Source organism: Engystomops pustulosus, chromosome 3 (assembly GCF_040894005.1).
Source record: "Engystomops pustulosus chromosome 3, aEngPut4.maternal, whole genome shotgun sequence".
Lineage (NCBI taxonomy): Eukaryota > Metazoa > Chordata > Amphibia > Anura > Leptodactylidae > Engystomops > Engystomops pustulosus.
Genome location: NC_092413.1, coordinates 221,189,606 through 221,211,774, shown reverse-complemented (window position 1 = coordinate 221,211,774; position 22,169 = coordinate 221,189,606). Strand labels below are relative to the sequence as shown.

At 46.9% G+C, this 22,169-nt stretch overlaps 2 protein-coding genes across 2 annotated transcripts in view; one reads left to right on the top strand and one right to left on the bottom strand.

Annotated features, from left to right (window-relative positions):
• LOC140120742 (uncharacterized) overlaps positions 1-22,169 on the top strand; it is a 363,359-nt gene that overhangs the window by 311,733 nt on the left and 29,457 nt on the right. The gene's annotated exons all lie outside the window — the stretch shown is intronic.
• On the bottom strand, positions 4,189-5,157 carry LOC140122955 (taste receptor type 2 member 39-like). The gene is made up of 2 exons (XM_072144200.1): positions 4,549-5,157; positions 4,189-4,482 (listed from the first exon to the last, which is right to left on the bottom strand). Exons 1-2 carry the CDS (start codon positions 5,155-5,157, stop codon positions 4,189-4,191), a joined length of 903 nt encoding a protein of 300 aa, XP_072000301.1.

Below are 22,169 nucleotides of genomic sequence, written 5' to 3'. Positions count from 1 at the left end.
TTTAATATAGATTGACCTATCCTCTAGTTAGGCCTTCAATTCTGGATCGGTGGAAGTCCAACAACTGGCCACTGGCATTGATCAACTTTTTGGGGATGGAAACAGTTGTCTCCATGTTCCCTTAGCAGCAGGACACTGCAGCCATGGGTCTTGTTGTATCCTGAGGATAGACCATCAATACTGGCCAGCCCCTTTAAGACCTTCTGCGCTCAGATTGTAGCACCACACTCTGCTGCAGGTTCTCCTGGATCATTTGCCTCTCGAGTGAAGTCCTCCTCTGCCTGCCCGGGGTGGAGGTAAATTGGGATGGAGGCTGCGGCTCACTCTGGATGCTACTTGCCGTGGGACTTTTAGGCACTTTTAAGCCCCTTCTACACTGGCGTTTTTCACGCGCGAGTTCTGCGCGTGCATTTGACGCGCAGAACTTGCATTGCACTCTGTCCCATTGTATTCAATGGCTCTTTCTTCATTAGCGTTGGTGTTCACGCGCGTGCTTGCGTTCGTTTTCACGCGCGTCAAAATCGCAGCATGCTCTACTTTTGCGTGTCACGCGCGTTTTTCACGCCCCATTCAAGTCTATGGAGATGCATCAAGAACGCATTGCACTCACAATCATTGCAAGTGCAATGCGTTTTAAACGTAAGGGTTGCTAGGTGACCAGAATAACAGTATTTCCCCTGCTCGCGAACGATCATTTAATTCAAAAAACACAATGAAGAACAGTGAAGAATAGAATAAAACCAGTGAACACAGGATCATTTAAGAGAAAAACACAGTGCAGAACACAGTGCAGAATAGATTACAGATGTTCGGCACATCTGCTTACTTGTCGGGAGATACGCGCGGAACAAAATAGTATGTGAAGAACAATATATATGTTTGAAGAACACATTGCAGATGTATTTAAACATCTGCAATTTGTTCTTCACACACATATATATTGTTCTTCACATGCTATTTTGGGCGCACCGTTCCGCGCGTATCTTCCAACAAGTAAGCAGATGTGCCGAACATCTGTAATCTATTCTTCACTGTGTTTTTCTCTTAAATGTTCCTGTGGTCACTGTGGTCACTGTTTTTATTCTATTCTTCACTGTTCTTCACATCTGATAACTTGTCGGGAGATAATATACACGGGGAACAGTGAAGAATAGATTGCAGATGTTTGCAACTTATCAGAAGACATTATTTTTCAATTAAATAACCCATTTTAATCCCAAACCATGGTCCCTTTGAAAAACGCTCGAGTCTCCCATTGACTCGCGCGTGAAAAATGCGCCGAAAACGCAAAAACACGCTAACAACACGCGCGTGAAAAACGCAAAAACGCTAATTACTCCAAGGAAAAATGGAGCAAAAACGCAGCCAAAAACGTCAGTTTTTCACGCATTGCACCCTGACGTGAAACGCAACGCTAGTGTGGAAGGGGCCTTACTTTACTCATAGATGATCCAACATTTTCCCCGTTGTGGATTTGCATTTTATTTCCTTGACCTGATGAAGACGCCATTCCGGCATCGTAACGTGTCGCCCTTTTAATTATTGCCGAATTAATAAATCCTCATCTCTATCTCTTTCTCTGCGTTTTCTTCTCACTACAGAGCGTCAATCTTTTGGCCTTCCCTATTTTTCCTATTATTGCTCTACTCACTTACTGGGTTCATCCCAGCTCCGGGGCCAGGTGCCGCTGCACGCTTCCTCACCTAGTTGGTAACATTAAAGTTTTTTTGGTGCCAGTTTCACTGAATCTCTCCTAAAAGTTTTTTTCTGCACAGTCTCCACTGGATGTGAGAAAGATGTCACTTTAACCAACTTAAAGGGTTATTGACATTTAGTTAAATTCATCTGCCGTATACATATGTTATGGATTGGTAAAAATAATATATAAATTTTGGAAGAAAAAAAATAATTCTCTATAAATGTAGCCATGTTGTCCCTTAGAAATGAGAATGTTGTCCTTAGATACGACCACCTCTGCTTGAGAGATTACATAAAGAAACAAATAGTTTTTGCATATGAGATATCCGGGAGTTACTGCATGTCCCTCAGCTGACCTATGGTAATGATTGGTGGTCAGGTAGGACTCCAGAGGCCACTGCCTCCAGAGAGCGGGGGGTTGTATCCAAGGATAGCTATTTCATTTTTAACCCCTTAAGGACGGAGGGTTTTCCGGCTCATTTCTCGCTCTCCAACTTCAAAAATCCATAACTTTTTCATTTTTACGTGTACAGACCTGTGTGAGGGCTTATTTTGTGCGTAACAAATTTTACTTTCCCGTAATGTTATTTATTTTAACATGCCGTGTACTGCGAAGCTGAAAAAAAATTCCAAATGTGGAAAAATTTAAAAAAAAACGCACATGCGTCACGTTCTTGTGGGCTCAGTTTTTACGACTTTCACTCTTCGCTCCAAATAACACGCCTACTTTATTCTTTGGTTCGGTGCGATCGCGGTGATACCAAATTTATATAGGTTTTATTGTGTTTTAATACATTTTCAAAAATGAAACGAATGTGTACAAAAAAGAAAAAAAATTTTTTGCCATCTTCTGACGCTAATAACTTTTTCATACTTTGGCGCACGGAAATGTGTGAGGGGTCATTTTTTGCGAAATGAGGCGACGTTTTCATTGCTACCATTTTGAGGTCTGTGTGACATTTTGATCATTTTTTATTTCATTTTTTATGTTATGTAAAAAGGTGTAAAAGTCGCATTTCGGACATTTGGGCGCCATTTCCCGCCTCGGAGGTCACCGCCGGCCGTAACTGTTTTTATATTTTGATAGATCGGGCATTTTGGGACGCGGCGATACCTAATATGTCTGTGATTTTTACTGTTTGTTATGTTTTATATCCGTTCTAGGGAAAGGGGGGTGATTTGAACTTTTAATATTTTATTAATTTTTTTTATTTTTTAAACTTTTTTTTTTCTTTTTTTTTTCACTATTTTTTAGACCATCTAGGGTACAATAACCCTAGATGATCAGATCGCTCCTACAATATACTGCAATACTACAGTATTGCAATATATGGCGTTTTTGCAGGTCTTACATTACAATGAGCCACTGGCTCATTGTAACGAACCTGCATAAACCATGTAGCCTCGTGTCAAGAGAAGACCCGAGGCTACCATGGTAACCGATCGCCGCCCCCCGATGACGTTCGGGGGCGTGGCGATCGAAAAAAAGATGGCGGCGCCCGCGCGCCGCCGTCTTTTAAACGCCGCCCGCGACTTTGCGGGCGGCGTTTAGAGGGTTAATAGCCGCGATCGGTGCAAGCACCGACCGCGGTTATTAGCGGTGGGGGTTTTGTGCAAAATGCAAAAACCCCCACCTCTGTATGAAGAGGACTCAGCCCGTGAGCCCTCTTCATACATCCCTTATGCCTCTGCGCCGTAGAGCTACGGCGCAGAGCGTTAAGGGGTTAAGGGACAACATGGCTACATTTATGAGAAATTATCTTCACACAGGTACATCTTTACATAACATTCAATGGAAGAAATGTATATATAATGCAGATGAACTAAATGTGGGAATACCACTTTAACATCTGAGAAGATTCAATGTATTTCTTGTACTAATAGAATTATTCAAACAACAAGTAACACACTTCTTGCTTTTTTAATATTTAAATTTTTATTTAGATTTTAATTTCAAAAACTTAAATTTAAAACATTTTTAAAGAAGTACAATGGAATAGCAACATATTTTACCTAACAACAAAAAATAAAATATAAAAACGCTAATTACAGAAAAGACATAAAAAGACTTAAGATATTAGAAGGTTGGGGGTCATTTACTAAGGGCCCGATTCGCGTTTTCCCGACGTGTTACCCGAATATTTCCGATTTGGGCCGATTTCCCCTGAATTCCCCCGGGATTTTGGCGCACGCGATCGGCGCTGGCATACACGCGATGGAAATCGGGGGCGTGGCCGAACGAAAACCCGACGGATTCAGCAAAACCGCCGCATTTAAAACAAAAAATCTGTCGCGGAGCTTGCACTTACCTTCACTCAGCCCGAGCCGGTGAACTCCAGCGCGTTCCAATGCTTTTCAGCGCAGCAGCGCCACCTGGTGGACGTCGGAGGAACTACCTTAATAAATCCCGGCCGGACCCGAATCCAGCGCAGAGAACGCGCCGCTGGATCGTGAATGGACCAGGTAAGTAAATCTGCCCCGTTGTGTCTGCTACTTTCCACCTAATGAACATGAAAACCATCTCAGAAATGTCTCCTTCAGCTTCTTGGTGCTGATGATGATGTAGAGCGAGTGGAGACATGGTGGGATACATGTGATGATAATAACCAGCGTCCTCCATAAGATCCTCATGTTGAACATTGGAGAAAGTCGTACAGTCATACATACAAAGTACACAACGTGCAACACTAGAAATAAGCTCATATTTTTAACAGCACAATAGTGGACTTCTAGGTTTGGGCTTCCAAATCCCGTCCTGCTGCGCCTCATGTGTCTGATGTGCACCTACAGAGACTGGATCAACAAAGAGATTGCCGCACAAAAAAATAGGAAGGGAGGAAGGGAACCGACAATAAACATCAGGAACCGAAGGTGTAAGTCCTGAAGCACGGTGACTTTCGTGAGGGTTGCATTTACAACGGAGTCCAGAAGATGAAGATCATAGGAAGATTTAGATTGGTCAATATAGAAAACAAACCAACCACATGGAAGACTGAAAGCTACGGAAACTGGTAGAGACGCAAGAAGGAGCCAGTGGACCAGAGAGGAGATCCGGGTCTTCAGGAAGGTGAACATGGATGAGTTGTAGTTTGTAATTTTCACACAGTAAAAGACACACAAGACGGTGGCAAACCAAAAGTTGATGTGGTTCAGGAACATGGAGCCCACCAACATTGATGAACTGGGAAGTAGATTTACAAGAAAGGGAGGGTAGAACTTTAACAGAAAATCAAGGACCATCATATGGATGAAGAACAGAGATCTTGAAGATGCCAGGCAGATCAGGATCTTGTCAGAGGTTTGAATGATTTTCAAGGTTCTCCAGTTCTGGAAATTAGTGGCCACAATGAAGAGATTGAATGCTATACCCGCAGTACACTCAGCATAGAGCAGAGCCGAGAGCAGGTAATATTCCATCATCTCAAAGCTTGGTCTTCTCTGTAGATGTCTGCCGTACATGCAGATCTGACCATGAAGTCCAGCTCCGGAGTATGAGCTCCTCTCAGGTCATCCAGGTTTTTTATATTGCTCTTACATTTATTTCATATGAAAATTGAGCAGACGCGTTTCATTCAATGCAAATCCTCCTTCCTTCTGCTGATAACCGGTTCTATCATTAGACCGTAAAATATATTTGTGTTATTATAAGAAAACAAGATCTGAGGTGATGAGGTTTTCCTCTCCGTACAGACAATCCTGGATTACTTGTCTCAGTGTTGTGTTAGGTTATTGTTGTTGTAGTTGTGACATTTCTTCTGATATGTGTCAGGATGAGTGATAGTGGATCCTCTGTACCACCGCAGACGATGATATAAGCCGACACCTGGAACCGGAGTCTAAGTGGCACCCGGTTTTCACCAGAGCCCGTAGCAAAGCAGGTTGGACTTGCTGCGGGGGGGTACCACCAGGTTGTTCAAAAGGTGCGACTTTGTCCGCGGTGGCAGCCAAGGCGTAGAACAAATTCATCAGGCAAACTTGTGGTCGGGGACAAGCAGGAGGTCGAGACAGGCAGCACAGGATCAGAGTCGGGGATGTAGCGGTAGGTCAGGACTGGCAGCAGAGGATCAGAGTCGGGGACATGCAGGAGGTCGATACAGGCAGCACAGGATCAGAGTCGGGGACGTAGCGGTAGGTCAGGACAGGCAGCACGGGATCGGAGTCAGGAAGTCGAGGTCACAACGGGAAATCAGGATAATCGCAGAGAGCTTGAAACACAGCTTTTTCTTTGGCATAGAAGCACAAGGACCTGGCAAGGGACACAGGAAGGGGCTGGCAATTTATCAGGGAAGGCGGTAGACCCATGGCAATTATCGGAGCTCTGGCCCTTTAAATCTTTGCGAGCCGGCGTGGGTGCGCTCTAAGAGACGGGAACGTGTGCGCCTGACCACAGGAGCAATGGAGAATGCCGCTGGAGCCAGGAGAGGTGAGGTCACCCACAGGCAGGCTCTGGGGGCACCGGGAGGGCACACGCAGGGGCACACGTGACAATATTTATAATTTAAATTAAAACCCACCGACACTGTTCTCGTGAGATTCCCCAAGCTTTTTTTCACACTCCACAGGACTGGGGCAGATAATAGTATGAAAAGGTGAGTGCTGTACCAACTCTTCTCCTCTTACAGGTCTCCAGATCTCTACCACTGTCAACTGGGCCATAGTGCCAGGTGTTAAAGGACCTGCTCCAGCCAATCAGTAGCTTCAGCACCCAGTGGCTTCACTTCTTCCACATCACATGGCACCACTATGGTCTCTGGCACTCGCTGGATATCTCCTTCACCGCTCCACTCCACATTAATTGAATTATCTTTAGTTCATTAGACAAAATCATAGCAACATTCTTCAATATTTTAATGTATGTGGGAACTGCATGCTGGGTTCTACAGCCCAAAACTGTCAAATTGAACTAAGCCTAGGATTGGTCATTAATAATGAATCAGCAGTGGTGCAACTCCTGATACCTCTGATACTCCTGATACCTCTGATACTCCTGATGCCTCTGATACTCCTGATGCCTCTGATACTCCTGACGCCTCTGATACTCCTGACACCTCTGATACTCCTGACACCTCTGATACTCCTGACACCTCTGATACTCCTGATACCTCTGATACTCCTGATGCCTCTGATACTCCTGATGCCTCTGATACTCCTGATGCCTCTGATACTCTGATGCCTCTGATACTCCTGATACCTCTGCTGAACAGCTGTTTGGGGGACATTTATCACACACCGGCACAAAGCTATTGATTTCTGTGTTTTATATATGACTATGTAGGTTACCTCCATATAGGGGTTTTGTATGGGTGATGATGTGTTTAAGGTGTTTGTGAGAGTTTCCATGAGTGTGGTGAATTTGTGTATTAATGTATCCATGCATGTTGTGACGGTATGTATGGCTGCATCTATGCACAGAATGGGTCAGATTTACTTATCCGGTCCTTTCACGATCCCCGAGGTGTTTTCTCCAACAAAGATGAAGTCCGGTGCGATCCTGCATGTGTCTCTTCCCCGCTCAGGTCCACTGGAGTTCACCGTCTTCTTCCCGGTGTAAGTAAGTGCATTGTCTTGCGACACAATTTGAATTGTAAATTCCGCATAGTCCGAATCAGTCAGGTTGTACCATCCTAAGGTCCTGGCAGGGCGATTGCTCAATGACAGTTAGAGATCACATGACCATCCATCTGCAGCCATTTTAAGGTCAGGAATGTCTGGTTGATGAGGTAAAAGACAGGAGGCTTCACTTTACATATCAGGAAAGCGGAGCAGAACTATAAATAGATGTATATTGGTAAATTACCTAATATCCTGCCCCCCACACTTATATACACACACACAAATTGGGGCTCATTTACTAAGGGTCCCTCGGACGCATTTTCGTCAGGTTTCCCGACGATTTCCGTTTTGCGCTGAATTGCCCTAGGATTTTGGTGCACGCGATCGGATTTTGGCGCATTAGCGCCGGCTTGAACACAACAGGAATCGGGGGGCGGGGCGTCGGACAATCCGACGGATTCGGACAACGCACGGGAGTTAACAATTAGAAATGTGTTGCAAGACACGCACTTACATACACCGGGAAGAAGCAGGTGAACTCCGGCGGACCTCGACGCAGAAGCGACGGATGCAGGAACTCGGGCGTATGAGCTACGTGAATAGCGCAGGACCTGAATCCTCGTCGGACAACGCACCAAGGGATCGCGTACAAAGTACGACAGAAGACTGGCGCAAGGCCCTTAGTAAATGAGCCCCATTGTGGTGACCAACATTAATGAATTGAGAAATAGATTTAGGAGTAAGTGATGGAAGAACAGAGAGGAAATTGACTCACATCATAAGGAGGAGAAACAAAGATCTGGTACACCAGGATCTTGTTGAAGTTTCGTGTGTTTCTCCGGCTTCTCCAGTTCTGGAAATTAGTATCGACAATGAAGATGTACAGTATGATGCCCACTTACCCTCAGCATAGACCATAGAGCAGGGGCAAGATAACATATTGCTGATAATATTCCATCATTTCAAGGATGGATCTTCTCTTTAGATGTTGGTCTAGGTTGAAAGACCGATCTGATCTTTCAATCCCTCTCCAGACTGTTAACTCCTCTCACGTCATCTCAGGCTTTGTAAACTGTTCTTATATTCATTAAATGTGAAAATCCAGCAGACACGTTTCCATCAAGTTCAACCAAGGAAGAGAAGGGCTTGGATGAGGAAGGGATTTAGGGGAAACAATTCTATGTAAAAAGGCATCTAGACCCTTCTTGAAGCTCTCTGCTGTCCCTGCTGTGACCAGCGCCTGAGCTCGGCTATTCCACAGATTAACAGTTCTCATAGTAAAAAAGCCCTGTCGCATCTCGTGATTGAACCTTGTTTTCTCCAGACGGAGACCATGCCCCTCTCGTTTTAATTTGATTTAACATGGAAGAACATTTCACCATATTTAAAAAATCTGATTTAAATGCTTTTGTGTAAAAACTACAAAAGTGCTTAAGGAATGAGACCATTATTGGCTGACCAGAAACATTATATTTGTTGAAAGCTTTCAGGGCATACAAACCCCTTCATCAGGCATGGATACAAATGAAGCAATGAGAGAAAAACACAACATTTGAGGGATTTTACACTAAGATAAGTTGAGGTAATCAAACTGGTGTTTATGTTACACAGAGAAGGTCGATGGGGGGTGGCATAGGAATGCAGAGGTCTGGAGTCAGGTGCTGGTCTAGAATGGCAGGGTTTGGAGTCAGGGGGTGGCTTAGGATTGCAGGGGTATGGAGTCAGTGAATTATCTAGGATGGCAGGGTTTGGAGTCAGGGGGTGGTCTAGGATAGCAAGGTCTGGAGTAAGGGGGTGGTCTAGGTTTGCAGGGGTAAGGGGGTGGCCTAGAATGGCAGGGGTCAGGGGGTGGCCTAGGATGGCAGGCGACTGGGCCCAGGGGCTTAACTAGGATGGCAGGGGTCAGGGGGTGGTCTAGGTTGGCAGGGGTTTGGGGTCAGGGTGTGGCCTAGGATGGCAGGGGTCTAGGGTCAGGGGATGGCCTAGGATGGCAGGGGTCTGGGGTCAGGGGGTGGTCTAGGTTGGCAGGGGTTTGGGGTCAGGGAGTGGCCGAGGATGGAAGGGGTCTGGGGTCAGGGGATGGCCTAGGATGGCAAGGGTCTAGGGTCAGGGGATGGCCTAGTATGGCAGGGGTCTGGGATCAGGGGGTGGCTGAGGATGGCAGGGGTTTGGGGTCAGGAGGTGGTGTAGTCCAGGAGACTGTTTTATTTCTTGCCATGTTATGTCTTTTTGGATCTTCAGTCATTAGTCTATTATTATCTCTCACAAAGCCTCAGTAGATTCTCAGTTTTCTTCCCAGTCCTAATGGGTTATACTCTTGGAAACCTCACCAGCAGCTATGCTTGATAGAGTAATGGGAGAAACAAGGAATCAACTTGTAAAGTTCCTTCAATGCCTCACATGCCTTTGCTTTTTATCCTGCTGGTTGACTTGATGGTTAGGCATTAGGGTTGAGAAGAAGATCTAAAAACGCAATGTTTGTGTCCCCACCAGTAACACCCATGACCCCATGAAACATCCGCAACTAATCTAAGTTTTCAGGTGCAAAGTACTAGAATTTAGTAAAAAGGCTCTGAAATGCACGACGAAGCTTTGAGATGCTGAAGATTAAGACAGCAGAATGCAGAACTGGTGTAGCAGACGTAAAGATGTGGCATAAAATAATCCAGGGGCCATCATGCCTCATCAACCCGGTAGTAGTCAAATTAACGATGATGTAGTAGGAGATGTATAAGAAGAAGAAACAGGCCATGCTTCGTAAAACTCTGAAGTGAGATTCTAGGTTTGGACTCACACTTTCTTGCATTGTTCTGGTGTGTTTCCAGAGGTACCTGAAAAGAAGGACAACCGAAAAGCAGCATAGGACAAGTGGTGGAGAGGATCCAAAATTGTAGATGAGGAACAAGTTGCTATAATTTGGAACTTTGATGGCTGCACGTAAAGTAACGTTGGATAAATCTAAGTTGTCGCTTGTGAAGATGCACCAATATATCGGAAGACTCGAAGACAATGAAGCCAACAGAGACCCAACGATGAACCAAGGAACCAACTTAGAGATCCTTGTCTTCACGTAAATGAAGAAGGTGTTATTGTAATTAGTGATCTTCATGCAATAGAAGACTGACAGCAATGTACCGAACCAGATGCTACTGTAGCTAAAAAATAGCCTAATCCCCAAAACCATTACATTAGCTTGGAAATAGAGATGTGGGAGAAATGTCAGGACGGAATTAAAGACCGAGACAATTACCAGCAAGGACAACCTGGAAAGAGCCAGACATAGAAGGATCTGGTCACTTGAGGGGAGTTGTCTATGTTCCTTCCATGTCATGCAGGTTGTGATGAATATAAAGGCATTGATTATTATTCCAAAAAAAAACTCACCAAAGAGGATCGAGGTGAAGACAATAGGTCTCCATTGGGTGGACTCCATTGTTCGTCTTTCGCTTTGGTTTAAATTCTTGGATGGGGGTTTGGCTTTGGTTTTGGATACTGACGAGATCTGGTGCAGAGCAGACACCGTACTAAATTCCATCTGCCCTGGGTTACGATGTTCACTGCGGTAACTTCAGGTTGGTGGAGATGCAAATGACATCTGTATCTGTGAGGCGCTTTGCATGAGATTTTCATGGATCAATCTGGAAATCTTAACAGAGCACACAGAGTACACAAGCAGAAGTATGGATTTAGATGTTGATCTCAATTAAAACTCAATTAGCACTGATTGCCCTTAGCTGTTGACACCATCACTGCTCTCTGCCTGTTGGTGCTTTGCTCCAGTCCCTGCCTGTAGGGGGCTCTGGTCCTGTAAGACGTCTTCATAACTCTGCCCATTTGCTTGATTTATGAACTTGGACTTGTGTCCAGTAACTTCATTTCCACCCTGACCCGGGTCTGTTTCCTTACTCTGAACCTGTGTCTCCAATTTTATTCTGACTCAATGCTTGACAATCATGCTGAGCTTAACATCTGCCCTGACCTTTGTTGGTTCCCTGACCACTTCTTCTACCTGTCCCATAGGTGCCATTAACTGGTGTCTCTGGACCCGCCTGGGTCAGTTGTCACTTTATGCAGAATACTCTTAGAGGTAGTGATGGAGATTCACAATGAAGAGCCTTACAGGAGCTACAGTGTGAAAACCAGGGAGGCAAAACATAAAATAATGAAGTATGCGTTCAGCTCCCTCTAGTGGTGAACACATGCAGTTGGAATTTCTTCAAGTGTCTCTTTGTTATATAACATATTTCCCGGTTCATGTGCCCTTCCCAGGCTTATTGAGGACATTTCCACTGTACAATCCACAATCCATAAATATATTTTCAACACTAGTAACTGATCGAAGACATCTCTTCAGCTGGTTCCTGTGCACCCAGAGCATTGGACGGTCTCCTCTTGAAATCTTGTAGACTTCAGAGGTGAGTCTTTCCCTAACTAGGTTTGGCTCACGCTAACAATGCCCATCTAATTTGGTGGGATGGTTGTTCTGTGGCCACACTCGTTCCCCAGGGCCAAGAGGCTCTGCACAGGCATGGCGGTCAAATTCTCTCTTTTGTTTGTCTTGAGCCTCCAATACCCGTACATTCAGAATTTCCCTGTCATCCTCCAGGCACCTCTGGTGTTCCTGGACCCAATCAGTCTGGGGGAGCAGAGATTGAGAGTCAGGGGCTTCCATGTCCAAGGCCATGTTGGTGGGGAGATGGACATGTCTCCTGAACATGAGATAGTATGGGATGTATTTGGTGGAGCAATGGGTGGTATTGTTGTATAGATACACCAGTTCCGGTAGTAGATTTGGTAGTAGTCAGCCCTTTTTGCAGGGGTCTCAGCTTGTTGATGAGAGTCTGGTTCATTTTCTCACAGAGTCCATTACCCTGTGGGTGGTAGGCTGTGGTCCTCACCTTTTTACAGTCATAGAGGGTACACAGCTCTTGAAACCCCTGGGATTCAAACACCGTCTCCTGGTCCGGACCTGCTGGGCTCCAACTTCACGTGGTCTAGGGCCACGATCTCCAGAGGGCGTTGGCTCACAATGGGGTGTAGCGGGGCCCTTTGATTATGTCCCTCTCCCCTAGAGATGCCACAGGCTGACACTCCCGACACCAGACCACAATGTTGGGTTTCATGTTCACCCAGTAGTACTGCTTCCAGAGGGTAGCTTCATTCTTCTGAGCGCCAAAGTGTCCGGACTGGTTGTGATACATATCCAGCACTTTCTTGGCATCTCTCCTGGGGATCACTATCTGGTACAATTCGGTCATAGGTGATGGGATCCAGAGTTCTCCTTTTTGGCAGGCCCTGATGCATAATCAGAGTCTTCCACTGGCACCAAAGATGGGACAATTCTCCATCAGGTGTTGCTTCAGAGGGCAAGGAGTAAACTCTCTGGGGGTCTTGACACACAAAACGAGCGTAGGAACACCAGCATCTCAACGTCTTCCCATTGAGCATCCGTGGAGGGTCCCTCCCACTGGTCAGGGAGACGGGACAGAATATTGGTGTTGTCGTTGGTTTTTCCTGCCCAATACTTGATGGTGAAGTTAAAGTTGGCTAGTCTGGAGGGCCACCGCTGCTCCAGCGCTCCAAGCCGAGCAGTGTTCAGATGCACAAAGGGGTTGTGGTTTGTGAAGACGGTTAAGAAGGAGGCAGCCAGATATTCTTTGAACTTTTTGGTCACAGCCCAGACTAATGCCAGGAACTCCAACATGAATGAGCTGTAATTCTATTAGTTCTGTTCCGGTTCTCGGAGGGAACGGCTGGCATAGGCTATGACCCTTTCAGCTCCATTCTGCTGCTTGCTGGCATTGGTGTAGAGTATAAAGGGCAGATTATAATCTGATATATCCTAGCACCGTCAGCCTTTGCTTCAGCATCTGGAATGCAGCTTCTCATTTTGCTGTCCAGTCAATGGGTGCTCGGGACCGTTGGCCGTCTTTAGGAAATCCCCTTAGAAGTTCTTGCAGGGGAGCCGCCAGCTGGGCAAACTTAGGTGATAAACCGCCTGTAGTAGCTGGCAAATCCCAGGAAGCTCTTGATATCCCGGATGGTAGAAAGGGTAGGCCAGTCGTGGACAGCTGCAACCTTCTCTGGGTATGGGTCAATTACGTCAGCGCTCACCACATGTCCTAGGTACTTTACGCTAGGTTCTAACAGATGGCAATTGAACGGCTTAACCTTCAACCCATACTGGGTCAGGATTTGGAAGACTTCAGTCAAATGTTGGAGCTGATCCTCATAGGTCTTGGAGTTGATGATGATATCGTCCAAGTATAGTAGGACAGTCTAAGGTTTCGATTTCCCAAACCGCTGGAACAGGCTCGGGGCACTGAACACGCCGAAGGGCATGTTGTTGAACTCGACAGGCCCATTGGGGGTGGTGAAGGCCGTCTTCTCCCTATCTTCAGGTGCCATGGCCACTTGCCAGTAGATCAGTAGTCAGATCAAGGGTGGAGAAGAAGGCAGCCGACCCTTAAGGCTGCGAGGGATTCCTCGATTTGAGGCAGCAGATAGGCATCCTTGTTGGTGATATTGTTGATCTTGTTATAGTCAACACAGAAGCAAAGGGTTCCATCCTTCTTCTTCACAAGGACCAGCAGGGCAGCCCACAGGCTGTGGCTCTCCTGGATAACATTGGTTGTCTTCATCTCTTGTTAATGGGCTGGAGGAATTGGACGATACCTCTCCTTGATAGGCGGATAAAAGCCAGTAGGGATGGTATGCTGGATCAGGGTAGTCTGTCTAAAGTACAGCGGGTGTTTGCTGTAGGCTTGGTGGTGTTTCATGACGACTTCCAGGACAGTTTGTACTTTGTCTGCACTGCTTGGTATCTTCTCAGATCCACTGGGGATTCATCTACATTTAGCAGTCTGATGGGTACTTGTCCTTGAGATACCGTAACTAGGCTCCTAGCTGCCAAAATGGGTAGGTCTTCATAAGCTGGTAGAGGTTCTACCATGGTCTGATATTCTTGACCTTGAACACCCATGCAGGCTCGGCACCATACTAACGTCTCCCAGGTAAAAGGCGAACAGATTGAGGATGATTGATCCAGACTTCAGGCACTGGCGTTACCACTACGCCCTGTCTGGTTAACTCGGTAGCCCCGATGGTTAGTGTGGGTTCCCAGTTGCCACGTATGGGTACATTTTTCCCATTAGTAGCAATAATGTTCAAATAGGACTGTAACAGGGATGCTCCTCTTCGGCAATGCGGATGGTGGTCACATGAAAGTCGGTATCAATTAAGGCCGGTAGGGTTACTCCATTATGGCTACATGAACCATGGGACGAGTCCCAACAAACCTTGGCGTACCGGTGGAATCTTGGGGACTTAGAAGTTCTTCCCTTGGAGGTCGTCCCATAGCTTCAAGGGTTTGTCGTTTAACTGAAGACATTCATTCTCTTCATGTCCTTATCTACAGCAGTAGCTGCATCGCAGTCTTGGTTCTCTTCGACCGCAAGTGTTCAGGGATTTTGCTGTAGTCAGATGCTGTTTGGCCTGGGAGTCACGGCTAGTTGCTGGTTGTACAGAACTATCAGGTGGCTTTTTCCTCTTGGATGGGGCAGCTACTTCCAACTGCGCCAGTCGCTCGAGCAGTTTGCTCATGGTGTCTGCCAGGATGGTGACCTGCTCTGCCAGGACTTCTGGGGACACCGGAGGTGGTGTTGCCAGTTGCGCTGGAGGAAAGGCTAGAGCATCATCTTCCAGATCCACAGGCTCAGACTCTTCCTGAGGTTCAGCAGGTAGGTGCTCTTCCAGGATGTCAATGGCAATCTCCTTAAACTCAAGAAAAGAAGCCTGGGCATGTTGGAGAGACAGCATTTTTAACTGCCATTTATGATGCTTATACAGAAGCCAATTAATATATTGTTCCTGCAGGGTTTGATCAAAATTTTCAGCTTCCTTAGGGTCAAGGAAGATGATAGCCTTCAATGTCTGTCAGGCTCAGAGGTTGTGGATCCTCTGAACCACTGCCACTATCTGGGACCAGAGTCCCAGAGTGGCACCGGTTGGACTTGCTGCAGCGTGGCACCACCAGGTCGTTCCACAGGTGTGACTTGTCCTCAGTGGCAGCCAAGGTCGAGGTACAGGAACGGCAGGCAATCTCGTAGTCAGGGACAGGCAGGAGGTCAGGACGGGCAGCACAGGATCGGAGTCGGAGATGTAGCAACAGGTCTGGACATTGCAAAGATCACAGCTGGAGCCAGGACGGGTGAGTTAGGAGACGCTGGGGCACCTGTAGGTACACGGGTGTGCCTGCGACCCGAGATATGGGTTTCAGGAGTAACCGTGACAATGGGGCAGATTTATCAAGTGTCTGAAAGTCAGAATATTTCCAATTGCCCATGGCAACCAATCACAGCTCCCCTTTAAAATATTCATGAGCACTGGTGAAATGAAAGCTGAGCTGTGATTGGTTGCCATGGGCAACTGGAAATATTCTGACTTTCAGACTGCTTGATAAATCTGCCCCAATGTCTCTAAGGGCAAAGTCTCTAAGAGATTCTTGGGGCTTCTGTCTTTTCCCAAAGAACTTCTGATTAGAGGCAGTGCATTTTTTAAAGGTAGTGTGAAGCCTATAGAGGCCAAGACTTGACTTCCCTGAGAGCGGGTCCCTTTAACTGCCCGGTTAGGATGCCCACTTTCTGTTCTTCTGTGAGTGGATACAGAGTGAAGGTGGCTAGCATCTTAGCTCTAAATTCTTAGAGATTGTGCAACTTTCCTTCATGGAGCAACCAGGGAGCCCCAAGATAGTAGGGCATAGTCAGGGGCATAATGGTGGTGGCACTGCTTGTAGTGGAACTAGATGGGCTCTCTGGAGTGTTTGTCAGGCTCCGATACCCTGAGGAGGGCCCGGGTGACAGGAGTTGCTGCAGCTCAGTGTCCTCTTCCTGGGCCGACATGGTTGGGCTGGTCTTTTTGAGTCTGAGGGGCTTAACAATGTCCGTTGCTATGGGCGATGGCTGGTAATGGGGACGTGGGCACAGATCACAAGACTCCAAGCAACATATAAGCAGATACTCACCAAAAAGAAAAAGCTGGTCGATGAGACATCAGTCACAATAAATGAGGGGAGCACAAGAGATTCTAATTTCACAAGATTGGCACCATGCAAGTATAACCTACAGAAGGGACTTTATTGTAAAGAGATTTTATGATTATGAGGACAAAATTTAACTTTTTAAAGAAATGATGTACTGTTTTTCCAATAATATGTATCCCACATGCTACTGTGCAATTATATGTATATACACACTAACCATAGACTCAATGTACAGAATACCTGCATAATATTGGTTCGTTATAACAGTAGGGCACATACCAACTGTCCATATATCTGACATTTAGGAACCCAGCAAACTACCATTGGATCATATGTCCACACATTCCAAACAAACACTCACATTAACTCCGAGAACCAATAAACACTTTTCCTTAGCTAAAAGACACAGCAACATATCAAATTGCGCACAAACATAATTCTACAATTATACTGCCAAAATCCATCCATCCAGGTATACATACATGGATATGTTGCCTAGGAAACACACACGCACAGGAGGGCGGACTGGGGGTGTGAAGGTCGGGTCACGTGGGGCAGACGCAAGAAGGAGGTGGAGGATTGCGTCTGTCTCGCGAGACCTCGGCCGGCACATGCGCAGTCGGCCCGCCACGCCGTGTCATGGCATTACACACAATGGAGCCACGCCAGCAAACAACACAGGTGAGACCACTCTAACATCCTCACAGTTGAGGTTAAATATTGCATTTACACCCAAAAACATTCACCCCTGAGGAAGCCAAACAGTGGCGGAACGCGTGGGGAGCTGAGCCCCTATCCCTTTCTACTGGACATGGTGATATCTGACCTTAATTTCACTTGAGATATACGTACATTGCCTATACATGCTGATGCATTTGCATTAGGGAGCATAACACCCCCTAAGACCTAATACATAGGACATAACATCCATACTCCAACGACCTTACACAGCGTGCATAGGTCACCACTTCCAATAGACACACAAAGGGATAGTAGGGCACCGCATGAACTATAGAGACACACACAAATAGTTCATGCCTGGAACATTGCACATGTCAGTTGTGCGGTTTTAAATGTTTTTAAATGTTTGTTCAATGTGGGATTATAAATAAAGCAACATTTATATTTTTTGATATTCCACTACCTTGTATTGGTTTATATAGCCTATTACATACAATTCCCCTCTTTTTCTTCTTGAATATACATGGGGACGTGGGCACAGTCACTATTCCCTTTGAGATGAGCCAATTACACCTAGCTTCGGTAACAATCTCTACCCCCCTCTACCTTCCAGGGGTAGTCACTCAGGATCAGCCGTGGTGACAGGACAGCTCAGGTGCAAGATGATCTCCTTTCCCGACGTCCGACAGGCAGAAGGTGCTCAGCAAGGATCAGGGAAGCTCCGTTTTGGTGACAGAACAAGTGCTCCGGCACTCCAGCTGGTGCGCAAGCAATCAGCAGGCTCGGTCACGGCCTGCGCTGAAATCCAAGATGGACGATTAACCCTCTTCCTTGCTGTACCGCAGTCACTCCAGCTCCTCATCCAAGGTAGTTCTTGCCACACGCGCAGAGAACGGAGCTTAGCGAGCAGTTTGGATTTCCCGCCAGTGAGGATTTTGGTGGGCTGGAGCTCCTTGCTGCGCCATACAGTCTTCCAGAGGTTAACGCTTTGGGCGCCGCAGCGCCTGATGTAGCAGAGCTGACATAGTTCTTTTGCAGGGATTAACTTCCTGAGTGCTGGAGCAGCGCTTGACAGCATGAGGCGATGTTATAACACAGTCTATGTTGTAGAACACAAATCACTTGGGCCTTAACCCGGATGGCAGCAGGGTTAGGACAGTCTATAGTGCCAGTTTAAGGCACATAAGTAGATATCCTGTTTGTGACGCCACTTGCAACATCCCCCACTGGAGCCTAGCCTTTTTTTGGGGCCTGGAAACAGCCCAGAATAGTGGTCATAGTGCTTGGTATGAGGACCGGAGGGCTGTCCTACAGCCTGGCAGGCCTTCAGCAGGTGGTGTGTGCAAGAAATATGGAGGGAGAGGCTGATATACTTGATCTCCCTGGGGCAACTCCTGAGTGTCTGTAAGATAAGTCCCTGGGTAATGGATGGGGAAGCCCGTGGTGGTGACAACCGCATCCAGGGATCAGACGGAGGCAACTTTGTGCAAAATAACTCACGGTTCTTTATTAAACAACAGCAGGCAACAGGCCTAAACAATCTCACAGCAGATTCTGGTACAGGAGTGGTCGTGGAGAGGGGTCCTCAGGGATGGTTCACCAGCCTGAGAGTAGATGCAGCTGGGATGGAGCTGTGTCTAAGTTGTGGAAGCTGCAGCTCTGAGTCTCCTGACTCTGGTCCTGGGATTGGGTTCTGTGTCAGCACTGAAGGTGGACTCCACACTGTCTCTATCTCTTTACTCAGACCATGTGCTAAGAGACCTGGTGGTAAAGAGACTGGTGCTCCCCCTGCACTGGGGTTTTATACTCCCCCTGGTCAGGTGGTAGCACCTCTCCAATCACACTCCAGTTTACAACACAGCCAACTGATTGGATAACACTCTACACCATTTAACTATTGCCTTTCCAGGCAGAGGTTACGACTGCTATTACATAATCTCCCAGTGCTAGACACTTACTAGAGGGTCCATGACTCCCTCCGTCAGCTCCTAACCTGCAGAGGGCGCTATTCACAACTACCAGCCTGTCTATGCATTGGCCGGGGTGTTGCAGATAGATAGATATGAGATGGATGATGACAAATAGATTTTTCTGTATTTTCCTTTTCATTTTGCACATTCATACAGAATTTTCCGGATATTCCTGGTTCCTTTTCCTCTGCGTTTCTGCTGTTTTGCATTAGGATAACTTGTATCTAGATGTGAGGACGCAGGATACAGAATATCGGAGACGTTTCTGCGGTTACACGGACGCTCGATGTCAGACACAGAACTGCTACATGTCGCTTTCTCTGTATCCGAAATGCAAACGACTGGATTTGCCTGAGAAATGTTTCTACAATCTCCGGACTCCATGGAAATATACAAACCGACACAACACAACAAAACCGCAGCTGCGAGACAGAGGATTCAGGGACCTGGTGCTCCAGTCACCACCAGAGCTGCAAGCCATATTCTGTGTCTCTAGTCCTAGAAGATCACCACAAGCCAAAGCACAAGTCCTGCCTGATGTCACCGCCCCACGTGCCCTATGTCCTTGTGGATAACATCCCTCAGTGTCCAGCCCCAGGAACATGAATCATGAAGTGATCGTCAGGGACTCCCAGCATCCATCTTCATCGCTCTGCTCAGTGGGAGTGCTGCACCCAGGACATATGAGTGACCTACCCTATAGGTAAGTGACTGCTGCAGTATTCATCCAGAAGTCTCCTGCAGCGCACCCACAGAAAAGGGATGAGCTGTGGAGTAATGTAATGCAGAGAACACAGAGCACAGCAGTGTGAGGACACATCTCCGGTGCATTTGGAGAAGCTACAATCCTGGAACATAAATCCATATTTCATGTAAAATGGACAATGTATGATTACACATCTCTCCAGGGACAATACATAACACTGGCTGCAGAGAGCACAGAGCACAGCAGTGTGAGGTCTGATTACACATCTCTCCAGGGACAATACATAACACTGGCTGCAGAGAGCACAGAGCACAGCAGTGTGAGGTCTGATTACACATCTCTCCAGGGACAATACCTAACACTGGCTGCAGAGAGCACAGAGCACAGCAGTGTGAGGTCTGATTACACATCTCTCCAGGGACAATACATAACACTGGCTGCAGAGAGCACAGAGCACAGCAGTGTGAGGTCTGATTACACATCTCTCCAGGGACAATACCTAACACTGGCTGCAGAGAGCACAGAGCACAGCAGTGTGAGGTCTGATTACACATCTCTCCAGGGACAATACATAACACTGGCTGCAGAGAGCACAGGGCACAGCAGTGTGAGGTGTGATTACACATCTCTCCAGGGATAATACATAACACTGGCTGCAGAGAGCACAGAGCACAGCAGTGTGAGGTCTTATTACACATCTCTCCAGGGACAATACATAACACTGGCTGCAGAGAGCACAGAGCACAGCAGTGTGAGGTCTGATTACACATCTCTACAAGGACAATACATAACACTGGCTGCAGAGAGCACAGAGCACAGCAGTGTGAGGTCTGATTACACATCTCTCCAAGGACAATACATAACACTGGCTGCAGAGAGCACAGAGCACAGCAGTGTGAGGTCTGATTACACATCTCTACAAGGACAATACATAACACTGGCTGCAGAGAGCACAGAGCACAGCAGTGTGAGGTCTGATACACATCTCTCCAGGGACAATACATAACACTGGCTGCAGAGAGCACAGAGCACAGCAGTGTGAGGTCTGATACACATCTCTCCAGGGACAATACATAACACTGGCTGCAGAGAGCACAGAGCACAGCAGTGAGAGGTCTGATTACACATCTCTCCAGGGACAATATATAACACTGGCTGCAGAGAGCACAGAGCAGAGCAGTGTGAGGTCTGATTACACATCTCTCCAGGGACAATACCTAACACCGGCTACAGAGATCACAAAGCACAGCAGTGTGAGGTCTGATTACACATCTCTCCAGGGACAATACATAACACTGGCTGCAGAGAGCACAGAGCACAGGAGTGTGAGGTCTGATTACACATCTCTCCAGGGACAATGCATAACACTGGCTGCAGAGAGCACAGAGCACAGCAGTATGAGGTCTGATTACACATCTCTCCAGGGACAATACATGACACTGGCTGCAGAGAGCACAGAGCACAGCAGTGTGAGGTCTGATTACACATCTCTCCAGGGACAATACATAACACTGGCTGCAGAGAGCACAGAGCACAGCAGTGTGAGGTCTGATTACACATCTCTCCAGGGACAATACATAACACTGGGTGCAGAGAGCACAGTGCACAGAGCCCAGCAGTGTGAGGTCTGATTAGACATCTCTCCAGGGACAATACATAACACTGGCTGCAGAGAGCACAGAGCACAGCAGTGTGAGGTCTGATTACACATCTCTCCAGGGACAATACATAACACTGGCTGCAGAGAGCACAGAGCACAGCAGTGTGAGGTCTGATTACACATCTCTCCCGGGACAACACATAACTCTGGCTGCAGAGAGCACAGAGTACAGCAGTGTGAGGTCTGATTACACATCTCTCCAGGGACAATACATAACACTGGCTGCGGAGAGCACAGAGCACAGCAGTGTGAGGTCTGATTACACATCTCTCCAGGGACAACACATAACTCTGGCTGCAGAGAGCACAGAGCACAGCAGTGTGAGATCTGATTATACATCTCTCCAGGGACAATACATAACACTGGCTGCAGAGAGCACAGAGCACAGCAGTGTGAGGTCTGATTACACATCTCTCCAGGGACAATACATAACACTGGCTGTAGAGAGCACAGAGCACAGCAGTGTGAGGTCTGTTTACACATCTCTCCAGGTACAATACCTAACACCGGCTGCAGAGAGCACAGAGCACAGCAGTGTGAGGTCTGATTACACATCTCTCCAGGGACAATGCATAACACTGGCTGCAGAGAGCACAGAGCACAGCAGTGTGAGGTCTGATTACACATCTCTCCAGGGACAATACATAACACTGGCTGCAGAGAGCACAGAGCACAGCAGTGTGAGGTCTGATTACACATCTCTCCAGGGACAATACATAACACTGGCTGCAGAGAGCACAGAGCACAGCAGTGTGAGTTATGATTACACATCTCTCCAGATACAATACATAACACTGGCTGCAGAGAGCACAGAGCACAGCAGTGTGAGGTCTGATTACAAATCTCTCCAGGGACAATACA

Bases quoted from the DNA above. Each gene is read 5' to 3' on its own strand.
- LOC140122955 (XM_072144200.1), bottom strand. From the start codon at position 5,157: ATGTACGGCAGACATCTACAGAGAAGACCAAGCTTTGAGATGATGGAA. The intron at 4,483-4,548 runs GTCGGTTCCCTT...CAGTCTCTGTAG, and splicing joins TTCGGTTCCTGATGTTTATT to GTGCACATCAGACACATGAG.